The 12,454-nt window shown below is 44.6% G+C and overlaps 2 protein-coding genes across 4 annotated transcripts; one reads left to right on the plus strand and one right to left on the minus strand.

The window, feature by feature from the left end:
- Positions 1-318: 318 nt before the first annotated feature.
- On the minus strand, positions 319-5,247 carry znf131 (zinc finger protein 131). Of its 2 annotated transcripts, none has more exons than XM_040196816.2 (9): positions 5,072-5,247; positions 3,521-3,668; positions 3,330-3,431; positions 3,004-3,148; positions 2,731-2,839; positions 2,381-2,572; positions 1,883-2,258; positions 1,654-1,784; positions 319-1,390 (listed from the first exon to the last, which is right to left on the minus strand). In XM_040196816.2, the coding sequence occupies exons 2-9, from the start codon at positions 3,648-3,650 to the stop codon at positions 866-868; spliced, it is 1,710 nt and encodes a 569-aa protein (XP_040052750.2). In that variant the 5' UTR covers positions 3,651-3,668; positions 5,072-5,247; the 3' UTR covers positions 319-865. The 2 variants fall into 2 exon arrangements, with proteins under 2 accessions (XP_040052750.2, XP_040052751.2); XM_040196817.2 differs by lacking the exon at positions 5,072-5,247 and adding an exon at positions 4,839-4,968.
- A 2,200-nt stretch (positions 5,248-7,447) lies between these two features.
- On the plus strand, positions 7,448-10,440 carry selenop (selenoprotein P). Of its 2 annotated transcripts, XM_040196823.2 has the most exons (5): positions 7,448-7,582; positions 7,918-8,151; positions 8,296-8,508; positions 8,602-8,719; positions 8,822-10,440. In XM_040196823.2, exons 2-5 carry the CDS (start codon positions 7,949-7,951, stop codon positions 9,176-9,178), a joined length of 891 nt encoding a protein of 296 aa, XP_040052757.2. In that variant the 5' UTR covers positions 7,448-7,582; positions 7,918-7,948; the 3' UTR covers positions 9,179-10,440. The 2 variants fall into 2 exon arrangements, with proteins under 2 accessions (XP_040052757.2, XP_077943751.1); XM_078087625.1 differs by having other exon boundaries at positions 8,296-8,719.
- Positions 10,441-12,454: the final 2,014 nt, after the last annotated feature.

Genomic DNA, 12,454 nt, shown 5'->3' on the forward strand with positions numbered 1-12,454 from the left:
CATACAGAAAGAAGGCCGGCCAGAAAGTGATATCATACGATTACAACACGTATGCTGCAGTATAGCAGTTAGACTGTGCACCCAGTAGGCAGGACTATATTGTGGTTAATGAAATCTGCAGTTGACCAACTGCAAAGTTCCGAATGAGTTCAAAAGGGTTTTTTTTCCACTTGGGGCAATTAAAACAAGCTGCAAACACCAGCCTCCGAAGGGAAAGAGGTCAAACGTTTGTACATCCAGCAGATATGGAGCAGGCTTAAGGAAAGGGGGAGAAAGCTGAAGTCACACTTGATTTTAAGATGCAAGACTAGTAGCCCATGCTGGAGACAAATTTTATTTTGTTTTTCCTAGGAAAACACGGAAAGTCAATATGAAAATAAGCTTAAACAAACCTGGAGACTGGAAATTCAGCACCATACGTATGCAGCAACAAGGCCCTTTTCATTGTCAAACTGTCTTGGCAAGTGACCCAAAATAAAATAATATAATTCAATAATGTAATATAATTCAATTATTAAAATAAGGGCACAAAAAAAAAAAAAAAAAAGCGCTGAAGATGCTAGAGTTCACATCGAAAAAAAAACACGTGATATGATGGCAAACAGCTTATAAATAAATACAGGATCAGTAGCGGAAAATGATGCGTCTCCGTAGCCCCGCCCATAAGTTAAGGGGGTGACGTTGGAAACGGACTCGCTCGACGTGATGGCAGACAGCCGCACAGGTTGCATGGCAACATGCTGTATTTCACATGCACGGTTCTTTATGTAAAAACCTCTTAGCTACCAGGAGAGCGCCTCCGCTCGGGACTGGAAGAGTGTCCTGCACTTCCTTTTGTGACACAGTCCTTTTATTTTCCACATCCTCATACAGCCACTGCTTGCTCCGCCTCCTCGGCGCTCACCACTTCGCCCGCCACCTCGACCTCCACCTGAGAGTTCACCACCTGCTGCCCGTCAATGTCCGTCGTGGTCACGTGCACCACTTGGATCTGCAAGCCGGCCTGCTTCAATCGCTCCACGTCCTCCTCGCACATTTCCGCCACCCCTCCGTCCTCCAGCACGACCGTCGTCCTCTCCTCCATCTCCATCACGTCCACGGGCTCCATCGTGACGTGCTCCACCTGGATGCCGTGTTCCAGCAGAACCGCTTCGTCTCTCTCTATGCTCTGCGTTTCGATGGCGAGGGACGTGGCGGCGGCGGAGTCGCTGATGACCTCTTCTTCCGTTGACTTGTCCTCAACGGAATGGATGTGTATGAGGTGGGCCTTCAGGTCCTTTGGGTGGGTGAACCACATGTCGCACATGGTGCAGTGATTGGGCTTGTCGCCCGTGTGGCTCACAAGGTGGTCTTTGAATTGGTCCCAGCTGTTGAATACGCTGCTGCAGACCTGATGGGAGGAGAAACAAGTGGGGCCACATTGGAATTGTTGGTGTTAAATATGCATTAATATCTATTAAGAGGAAAAACACAGGACTGACACATAGTTCAGTTCTAAATGTAAACCCTCACACTCTAAACTGGGACAACACATCAGTACATGCAGAACTGGTCAAATATTCAAGGAAGTCTGGGTCCGAAATAAGATATATATCAGAGTTTTTTTTAACTTGATCAATGAGCGCTTGACGGCCCTGATTCCACCAGTTGTACCTGGCATTCGTAGAGTTTCTTGCGTCCTTTCTTGGCTCCGGCCCCGTTCTGACAGGCTGCCATATGGCACTTTAGGGTGCTGTTCCTTGCAAATCGCTCATGGCAGTCTGAACACTCGTAAGGTTTTTCACCTACGGAAAAGACATATAAAAGAGAAGAAATTGAAGGCATTATTATGACCAACGGAAAAACTACACCGAACGCCAGCAGCTTCATTCCTCCTTCTCACCAGTGTGCTTCCGCAAGTGCTCCTTAAAGTGGCCGAAGTGGTCAAAGTGCTTCTTGCAGTATTCACACACGTGCACTCTCTTCTGGGGCTTCTGGTTCAGAGACAGCTCCTCTGCCTCAAAATGGAACGTGGTGACGTGCTGCTTCAAGGCGCCCTCCCGCGTGTAGGCTTTCCCGCAGTAGTTGCACACGTGGGGTTTTTCCAGCGAGCCCAGGTGTGTTTTCAAGTGCTGTTTGAGGTGGTAGTAAAGCTTGAAGCTGCGATCGCACCTGTTGCAGCGGAACATGTTGTCCACTTGGGAAATCTGGACCTCCACAACCTCGACATTCTCCAGCACCTTGGAGGCAGTGACCGTTTCCTCCTGATACACCACCTCCTGACAAGCGCAAACACATGGCAAGGCAGGGTTAAGACATGTAGCACACTTACTGTATTCACACCGTTTGGACATTAATAAACACATGACGAGGCTCTGTGACAATGCCAAAGTCAGTTTACCTCTTCTATTGCTTCCTTCTTCATGACATGCAGTGCGGGTTCCTCTTGCTGATACTTGCTGGTTATGTCAGCTAAAAGAGCCAAAGCAGAATCATCGGACGCCGCCTGAGCATTCTTTGCCGCATCGACCACCTCCTCCAGTCCGGCCTCCTCCACCTCGATGGCCCCTTCCCCTAACACCTCAATCTCCATCTAGAGCACAGGGAAAACATGCAGTCCTGACAATGAAATGTTTGCACTTCATAAATAAGGTGGCTGTTACAACCAACCAACGTATTGCTATTGGATGCAATATTAATATCCACTGCTTTGCAAGTAACTCATGGCGTGACCGCCATGAAAGTACTGACCTGTTCCCCTTCTGCCGAAGGAAGGGTTTCTGTAATCACATTCGAAGTCTCCGCAATCTTCCTCTTTTTACCTTTGCTCTTTGCAGTCAGCGAGGTATTGTCATTTATTCTAAAGAGAAGACAAGCCGTTGGTGAGCGGTAACAATGTTCGCTCCCGGAAGTGCTGACACGGTGGGCTTTCTAGCTCATAAAAAAGCTTCACCGGTGGATTTGCAAATGATATCACCTTTACTTTGATGGTCAGCAATAGGTGACAAGCGGATCAAGACTTACTTAACGTTGAGCGCTTTGATGGCCTCGTGCATCTGGAGGTATTCAGCGGCCTTCCAGACATCGTTGGCCTCTTCTTCTCCGACTATAACTAGTGTCGCTGTGTACGTGAACTCCATCAGCTGGCTGAAGGCCGTGTTACTCACTCCTGAGTGTGACAGAGCAGCATTGGTGAGTGACAGCTGTTCGACGTGAAAGAATAACGTATACCCGCGGCTCCAAAGTTTTTGATGGAGAAGCTCGGAACAAAACCTTAATAACCACAATAACAAAATCTTTATTGCCTTCTTACTTTTCTTTATCAAAATTCGAATTAAAGCACAAAATACCTTCAATCTCCACCAGAGGCTCTTGGGTGAAATCTTGAAAGAACGTATGGAAGAACTGACTGCATGCTGCCAACACTGCTTTATGGGCTCTGAACTGGTGTCCTGCAAGAAGGACGAGAGACGTAACAAGCGTTGATTAGGGATTTCGCAGAGACGTGAATTAAGATGACGTGTATTAAGAGCCAACTCACCATCCACAATCAAGGTGATGTCTGTGAACTGGTCCAGCTGTCGTTGTTCGTTGAGTTTGTCCATCATGACTTTGTAATGCGCCGGGTACTCATTGCCTCGCTCCAGCTCCGCCTCCGCCTCAGCCGCCATCGCGGACCTTATCCCTCTCTGGAGGGACGGGGAAGATGGACAAACAAGAGTTGAGATTCTTCAAGAAACGCAACACAGCTGTTAACTGAATCAACCGAACACACACACACACACACACACACACACACACACACGCAGACACAGACATGCACGAAGGCCTCACAATGTCTCTTTGGCAAAACTCCTTAAAAAACGTGTATTCTTTGTTTTGATGCATTGTTAGAGACAATTAAAGTGTAGAGTAGTATACACAACTTACTCACAACAGCCAAAAATAACTTCTTCTTAAAACACATGTTCACACCTGCAGTCATTTGGTGGTGATAAATAAAAGTTGCATCTGCATCACCCTTACAGTCACACTCTCCGTCATCAGTAATCCATGTATGTAAAAGTTTGCGTGACAGATGCATCCGCTGGCAGCGGCGATATCAGCACAGACTGGGGTTTGTGACCTCAATGGGTGCAACCTGACACAGGATTTAGGTTTGTTATCTCCCCAGAAAACAGCAAACCAGAGTTCAAATGTTTTCACACTCAGCTACATTTACCAAACTCACATGCTCATTCAAGGGATTATGGAACTGCTTTAAGACTCAAATCATGTGCCTCTGCATGTTAGTACCCGACATAGAATATATACATAACGTTATATAATAATTTATTATAATAATCACATAATAAGAACATGGGTCATCAATCGGAACAACTTTGTGAATGCCATCAGTAAAACATGTCATGAAGAGAACACAGGAATATTTGAGTAAATGTCAAGTGAATGCATTTTATTCTATTTTTATGAATCCCTGAATTTGCTGTTTCGGAGCTCAACTGCACTTAATGCGAAAGATCACAGACTAATTAAACTGCTCTGGTTCTGCAGGAAGTGAATTGATCGGAGGTATAAGTTGCTCTTTTCAAACATTCCAAAATTAAAAGTTTACATAAAAAAAGAAAAAACCCTCCCCGTTTGTTAGTAACAGCGGACCCTGTCGTGGCACACGAGCAGTCCAGCATGACACGTTAATTCAACGAGTGACCCCACACGGCACCGTTAACGCCTCTGCTAGCGTTAGTTCATCTCGGTGTTAGCTTAACTAGCACAACATAAGATCCTGCCTCCGAAAGAACTGCAATACAAGTCATTTCACATTCCCTAGAGATAAATAAAACCAAAGCCGAACTCACCGAGACTAAGCAAACCAATGTAATAGTTTGGATTCTGGAACATGAAGGAAATAAACATGCTACAACCCCAGAGTGTAGAAGGTAACGGGCCTCCTAGCACGCTCGCCATTTCGCGTTTGACAAGCAACATTACGTCATCAAACCGCGCATTAAAATACACTTTTCCGAGACAGATTTCGTAATTATAACCGCCATGGGTCAAAATACGGCTCAGAATCCATCGGCATTCATACCTCAAGTTTGGTCAATCTGCTTCAGAAAGTTGCTTTGCGATATTATTTCCTCCGACGCATGTAGCACTCTTCTTCTTTCGTTGCTCCAAAAAGGGCGGTCGTTCTGCCTGCAGGCCTCGGATTCCCAGAAGCCCTTGCGACGTCAAGGACGCTGAGGAGCGTTGCTTAGTGACAGCTGTGACTGAAAACTGTTTACATCTGTGGTTCTGTTTTCATTTTTAATTTACATTACAATAAAACCTATTCTTGATAGGTTGATAGTAACCTAACAAAATTACCATGTATAGTCAGCAACAACCACACCATCATTTACCGGTAGTAAGTTATATTAACTTTGAGTAATGCAGTATACAGATTTACATTGAACCACAGTTTATTTTTACCTGTCACCGTGGGTAGTAAAGAGAAAACAGACTATTAAAATTCAACCCACAAGAAAAGGCCATGCTTTTAAATATAACCAAAGAGGACCGTCTTTTAGCAAAATATAGTACTTATATATAGTACGTGCGTTTTTATTCAGCAGCAGAATGCGCTAGACCAGGTCAGGTGATGTAACACTGCAGCTTTTGCTAGCCATGCACTTGGGAGTGCACTTGAGTGCATGGGAAAGTTGGTCCAAACTTTGGACTGGTACTGAAATGTGACACAAACATGTCTTAGTATTATCCCTTATCTGTGGCGATAAGATAAAGCATATAGCTGATTTGAACAAAATATTTTGCATAAAAGTATAAACTGTATATGAAAATGAGAAATAAAGTCATAGTTAAGTGAATGGAATGTTGAAAAACAGGAATCGGGGGAAAAAAGCTTATGTTGCAATAAACGTCTGAGAACGCACATGAACTTCAATTTTCTAAATTACAGAGAAGTGAAATTACAATTCAGAGGCAAAGTGCAAAGTATATTTGATAAGGTTTGATGCTGATAAAGGTGTACACGGTTATGATCTGTTTTACTGTTAGTTATTACAGTTTATTGGGGATTATTATAATCAATTCAAATTTCTTGGAATGTCCTGATGTTTATTCTTCTTTGAAAGTCAATGAGCGCCGATAAAAGGCACATGTCACCGTGCCAGGCATTGTAAATGAGTAACATGGTGATGCAGAAAGCTACGCTTGGCAGGTCAAATGTTCTGCTCCGTCAGCTGATGCTCCACCACACACATCCTGTCTTGCTGCACTGATCAGGAGGTGATTATTGACGCTGATATTCATATTTACTCTAAACACTGGTGCATGTTTTCTGCTGCACCACAACCACCATGTTTCCTTTTCCACCCAGTTGGTACATGGAGTCCGTGGAGCAGCAATTAAACTGCAACATTTGTCTTATCTCAAACGTTTGAACCCAATGACCCTGCAAAACACATCATTAAAATCACCATGGAGAAAAAACAAACCCTTCCCAAACATAGTTACATCAAGAAGCTGCAAATATAGAACGAACAGCTCTGCATTGTTACTTTTATTATGTCCTTTGTGTGTTCGGCTCACCATAGTTTAATATGTGTTCACGCGCATTTCATTATTTGCTTAACGACACCGGCGCTAACATAATCTTGTCATTGTTCTTTCACTGCACTCAAATTGCTCAGCCTATCTGTTCTGCAGGCAGACAATCTCCCCCGCCTGGTCGGACTTTGAGGCTTTGTAACGCATCAGCTGCACCCTCACCCGAGTCAGGAAAACAGGTTCTACGAACAATTTAAACGTGTCTCCACAATTAATAGAAACTTGCCTGAAGGAAGATTGTACGTTATGGTTTTGGCTTTTGGTTTTAACCTGAATGCTTAGTGAGTTAAATTGCTCTGTTCTAATAAATGATGCTTCTTGTTTTTGTTTGCCCGTAACTAAGTACGATAGTCTTACTTCATCTCCTATGTTCAGTTCTATACAAATCCCTGTTCATATTTTGCTATTTTGGATATTAAACTATAGAATACTGTGGGACATGTCGCTGCATATTTTCTTGCTGTGTTTGTGTGGACCCTGCAGAAGCGTGCTGGAACCGGACCAGAGTCCCACCCCGTGTCCACTTTCTCTTCCCCTCGCTTGCTGAAAGGGAAAAACACAATTGCACAGTATTCTTCCATGTTTTGGGGAACTCATAACGCACTTCTTTCATATGCTGAACTTGATTTAAAAGGCAAAGGCAATGCACTCTCCGGACATACTGTATCTTGACCGGTCATAATAAAGAGGCAATTGTTTCTCCTCCGCCTGAAAGAATTTGTCAAAATGGCAGTTGGTACAAAACATATTATATTCATTCATATATATCAGCAACTGCATTTCACACAAGCGTCACAAGACTTCCTTTTTTAACTCGAGAAAAGTGTAGGCATCAGCATAAAGCTCGGGCTGAACTTTGTCCTACCTCCAGAACGAAAAACAACAGGCAGAGTATAAAAGGGGGGAGCAGGAGAGGAGGAGACTTGTTTTGTTCAAGGAGCTGCAACAACACAGAGCTGAGTAGAGAGACGAAAACTTTTCAACCAAAAGGGTAAGTGAGAGAATTCTTTGCATATCACCGGGTTCCATGAAATGCAACAAAACCCAGAAAGCGACAGAAGCTTTCTTGTAATGTTAAAACTTAAATACTGTTTGATCAGAAAAAAAGTGATTTGTGATCCTCAAACTAAATGTGCTTTGCCTTCTCTACTTGCTGCACAGTCTTGTATATTCGCCACACTCTCCGTTAAAGAAGGATTTGTGGGAATGTTAAAGTTCTAACCCCACTCTGACCTTTTGTACAATCCTATCTCTTCTGTCCTCCCCTCCCTTTGTCTCCCCACTAACCTCTCCCTCTCTCTCTCTCTCTCTCTGTGCGCTCGACAGATTTGGGCAGTGAGGAGGCGGCGTCCCAGGGATGTGGGCGTACCTCAGCCTGCTCGTCGCTCTCTGCCTGCTCCGAGGGGGCGGTGCGGAGAGCGTTGGGGATGGGCCTCATTGTCAGCTGCCTTCGCCATGGAGGATAGGGGAGGTGGAGCCTATGCAGGGGACGATGGGCCGGGTGACGGTGGTGGCCCTCTTGCAGGCCAGCTGATTGTTCTGCTTGGTGCAGGCCTCCAGGTGTGTGCAAACATGACTCAATTGTGTCCTTCTTGTGCAACAAAGTTCCCCTTGAAAAGCGTTACAGATTGTTTGTGAAGCAAACTTACCGGGCAAGCTTTTTGTAAAGATTCGTAATCACTTTTTTTACCCTTATTTGAGCAGAATGGACGGCCTGCGCCAGAAGCTGGAGAGTCAGGGTCTGAAGGACGTGGCCTACATGGTCGTTAACCAGCAGGGGGAGCAGGCACGGCGCCTGCACCCCATGCTGGCACAGAGGCTGTCGGTGAACATCGACCTCTACAAACAGGACGAGCAGCAACCTGATGTCTGGAAGACGCTGGGCGGAGACAAGGACGACTTTCTGGTTTACGACAGGTCGGTTCGCCAGCCGCGGATCAAAAGCAGGGGGCGACTGATTTCGTTTTCTTTTCCGTTCCTCACCGTGTTTTCACATCCCTCTGCCGTCAGGTGTGGCCGTCTCACGCACCACATCGCTCTCCCCTACTCCATCATCGGTCAGGGCCACGTTGAGAGCGCCATCAAAGATGCCTACTGCAAGCGCACATGTGGGGATTGTGTGCACGAGGTACAAACCGCTCATCTCAGCAAAAATACACGTTCACTCAAACGGTATCATAAGACAATAATAAAAGTAATCTCGTTTATGTTTGTTTTCTCAAACAAACAGAGTGCCACGACACCTGAGGAGTGTGTAGAGAAAGCGGTTGCACAGCCTGACGCCGACGCTCCCCCAGTCGTAGAGGACAATGGTGGGGGAGGTGGACATCATGGACATCACCACAACGGCCACGGCCACCACCGTGGTCATCATCACGGTCATCACCATGGTCATCACCATGGGGGCGACCATGGCGTCGGCCAGCAAGCTGTAGTACACCAAGAGCATGAGCGAGATGGTGGCGCATCTCACGGGCAACATAATTCCGCCTTAGACCAGATGCAGCAACAAGCGCACATTCCCCAGATGCCGCACGGGGCCCAAGCGGCCCCGGTCAGGCCCTGAGTGGAAGAGAACGCCAAATGAAAGTCAAAGCACAGCTGAAAGCTGACGGTGGGCTCCGACAACGAAGCCTCCCTCAAGCTCAGCTGATGCTGCCACTGACGCAGGCTGTTCGGCGAGGTGGGGAGCGAGCAGCCGCTGGGTCTGTGACACTGTGACGAGGCGCTGCCCGCCTCCTGACAGTGACACGGGCTGACGGACGGCGTGGCCAACAACGTCAGGGAGACCTGACAGTGTCGCTCGCCCCCGGCCGCCTGACAGCAGCCCGAGCCGGCCCCGTGAGCCTGAGCCGCCGGTGTGAGCTGAGGATGAGAGCAGCTGTAGGCTGATTTTCAGCCTCAGACTGCGAACACCCAGAAACACCGGGGCCCGAGCGCACTCTTATACCAACAAGTGTTACCCTGGGAGAGGGCAGGGCAAACCCGTGCCCCATGCGGGTGGGACAGATGAACACAGGTCCAAAAATCAAACTGATAAAGATTAAACAATGCCAACAATGTGCTGGCTTGCATGAGTAATTTGGTGACAGGTATACAAATCATGACATTGTTTCTGAAAGAATATATGCTGTGTTTCACCTGTTCTCCATGCGTGGGTCTGCGGGACGCCCCGGTCCCGTCTCAGGGGGGGGCGGGCTCTTGTGGTTGTCGTGTTCACAAACGGGCCCCTTCCGTTTGTCTCTCTCCATCCTTTATGAAGCCAGGCGCAGAAACTACGCTCTAGTGGCGTCTGTTGGAGGTCAGGAAGGAGGGAGAGGAGAGGGCAGTTCATGAGCACGACAAACACGTTAAACATTTCGGAGGAAAGGAAGAGGACATTATTTGAGGAAAAGTGTAAAAGTGTAGAATCTGCAAAAAAAAAAATCAAACTACAACCGAACGAAAGAAGGTTGCAGTGAATGGCACATTTATTTGTTAGCGAAATCTGAAAAGCACCTTTTTTATTTTCTGGGATCACAGTCCTGACACTCCTGATACTTTTTTTTTTCTTTGCAGTGCATTGTTCATGAGCACATATAACCACCACAAAAAAACATAGAGCAAGCATATTTGGATTTAAAATGCTGAGTGCAAGAAAAACAAATGAAAAGACTCTATTGTAATGAGAAAGGCAGCGGGAAACTGAGCGTGAAGCTTCAACTGTTGGAATACACCCTCTGTACTCAATGATGGTTTCAGTGGAAAGATTAAACGTCACCCTGAAAACCTGATGCTTGTACAGGAAACTGTATTGTGTAACGAATGTCAAATATGGAACTGAGAGTTGAATAAAGATGGTTGAGTTACTTTTTGAGTTGGTGAGTGTGTTTTCTTGTTAAAGGGTGAGACAACAGGCAAAAATACTATAATAATCATTGTGAGATTTTCCTCAGAAAATAACCGAAAAATTAACATTGATGTCAATTACTACTCTATCTTTGTCTGTGGAATTATATTAAATTCACTAAAAGAGATAGATAATGACCGCTGGATGCCGTTGTTGAACGTCAGACACAAACCAGATTTTAAGTTTTAAAATGACCTACAAGACATGAAAACATATCTCTAAAAAACTAAAGACTAAAACCTACCAGCCCTCATGTCTCTTGGACATGAACTCCCACAATCTCCTCCTATTTCCAGTGGATCCGAGGCCTGAACGCTTTTCAGTCTTCAATCTATTCTACACATTTCCTGCAACCTTTAACCCTTTCAAAGCAATTAATACGTATTTTCTACTGATAAAAACGTTGAATTCCAAACAGACTATCAAACACACATTTCCAGATGCTTTCAGGCCTCAGATCTCCAAACAGCTTTCTTTGCAGGTCAACTTGTGTCGAGTTCAAATGCAAAGATCTGCGGTAACGATACGCTGTGTCCCCCGTTTGTTTCTATTCTAACTTTTTTCATGTAGTTTATCAATTTGCAATGCCTCAGAACTGCCACAACCTTAATAGAGAGTATGTTGTATATTGTGGTTGCAATATGTATACTTTTGTTCACAATATATTCATCTTTTTTTCATACACAGGATGAGTAAAGTCTTTCAGGACTTACCCCTGAGCATGAACAAATGTGGTCAAAGAAGCTCCTATAGTTTGAAGTTTAGTCAACCTGCTGCCCTTTGTGAGTTATTTGTCGAGACTCCTGTTTATGGATATTTATAATTTGTTTGTTATAAAAAAAATGTATTAAATGGTTTTGTTTATGTTCAGATGTGGGTTTTTATTAAAATGTAAGTTCTCTTTTTTAACATAAATCAAACCTCATTTTCTTTTCATTTCTTTATCTCTATTGTAATTACTTTAAACAGAACAGAAGATGACTGTTTTTAAGTATACTGCCTTTCAGATGTGCCGTGTGAGAGGAGTTGTTGGGTCTGGAGGGGGGGCTTGGCAATATCTGTCGACTGTCCTGCACGTGTCTGAGAAGTGGACGCATGTGACTTGGAAAAAGCAGAGGGATCATGTTACTTCCTTACTTGTAGATTCCTAAGATCCACAAAAGTTTCCAGCGTGCGGTTCAAGACCAATAAACCCATTTTAAGTCTGTCCGTCCCAATGCTTTAAGGTAGATTAAACGGGTTTCACTAAAGATATAGCTGATATTTGTATAAATGGTGCTATTCAACTTTTCCGCTATGTTTCAGCAGATGGCGATGAAGGTCTGCACTATAAATCCTCCACCACACTAACAGCTGTTTATTGAAGCACTTCTCCTCTTTCTGGCCTCAAACCGGCTCACCACCCTCTTTTTCAGACTATCTTTCACGCTGATGAACTACTGCAGCATTTTTAAGGATCATTCAAGTTAGTCATCTCCATCTTGTTTCCTCTTTGCAAACAAACACACATTGCAATCTTAGGTCCACTGCTCCAAACTATGCAGATTCTTTTCATATGTCACATGTCGGTAGGTGATGAAAGTGAGCTCTCATCATTTCAGAAAATGCTTACAATTAAGGTAAACAAAAAAAACACTTGACCTGTTTAGTCAGATCTTTTACACACTGTATTTTGGTTCACCAACTATTCAGCTTGTTTGCGACATATATGATGAAACCTATAATTTCTTGTATTGATAAAGCGCTCAAGGTCTGCAGGTTTTTATTTAATCCGCAGTAAAATATTTGGATTAACAATAATCTACAGTGCGTTTGTGATTGTTTACGTGCAGTGCTCTTGAACACAGGTTTTGCTCATTTTTATACAATTGCATCAACTTAAAGGGTCAAAATCTACAAACCTGTCTTCGACACCCTCTCCTCAGTGTAATTAATCTAATCGTGTGTGTTACTGTGTGTCGGAGAAGGTCAACA

The sequence above is a fragment of the Gasterosteus aculeatus genome, chromosome 13, assembly GCF_964276395.1.
Source record: "Gasterosteus aculeatus chromosome 13, fGasAcu3.hap1.1, whole genome shotgun sequence".
In the NCBI taxonomy this organism is placed as follows: Eukaryota; Metazoa; Chordata; class Actinopteri; order Perciformes; family Gasterosteidae; genus Gasterosteus; species Gasterosteus aculeatus.

Bases quoted from the DNA above. Each gene is read 5' to 3' on its own strand.
- znf131 (XM_040196816.2), bottom strand. From the start codon at position 3,650: ATGGCGGCTGAGGCGGAGGCGGAGCTGGAGCGAGGCAATGAGTACCCG. The intron at 3,149-3,329 runs GTATTTTGTGCT...TGTCACACTCAG, and splicing joins GCCTCTGGTGGAGATTGAAG to GAGTGAGTAACACGGCCTTC. The intron at 2,573-2,730 runs GTCAGTACTTTC...CCTGTGCTCTAG, and splicing joins CTTCGGCAGAAGGGGAACAG to ATGGAGATTGAGGTGTTAGG.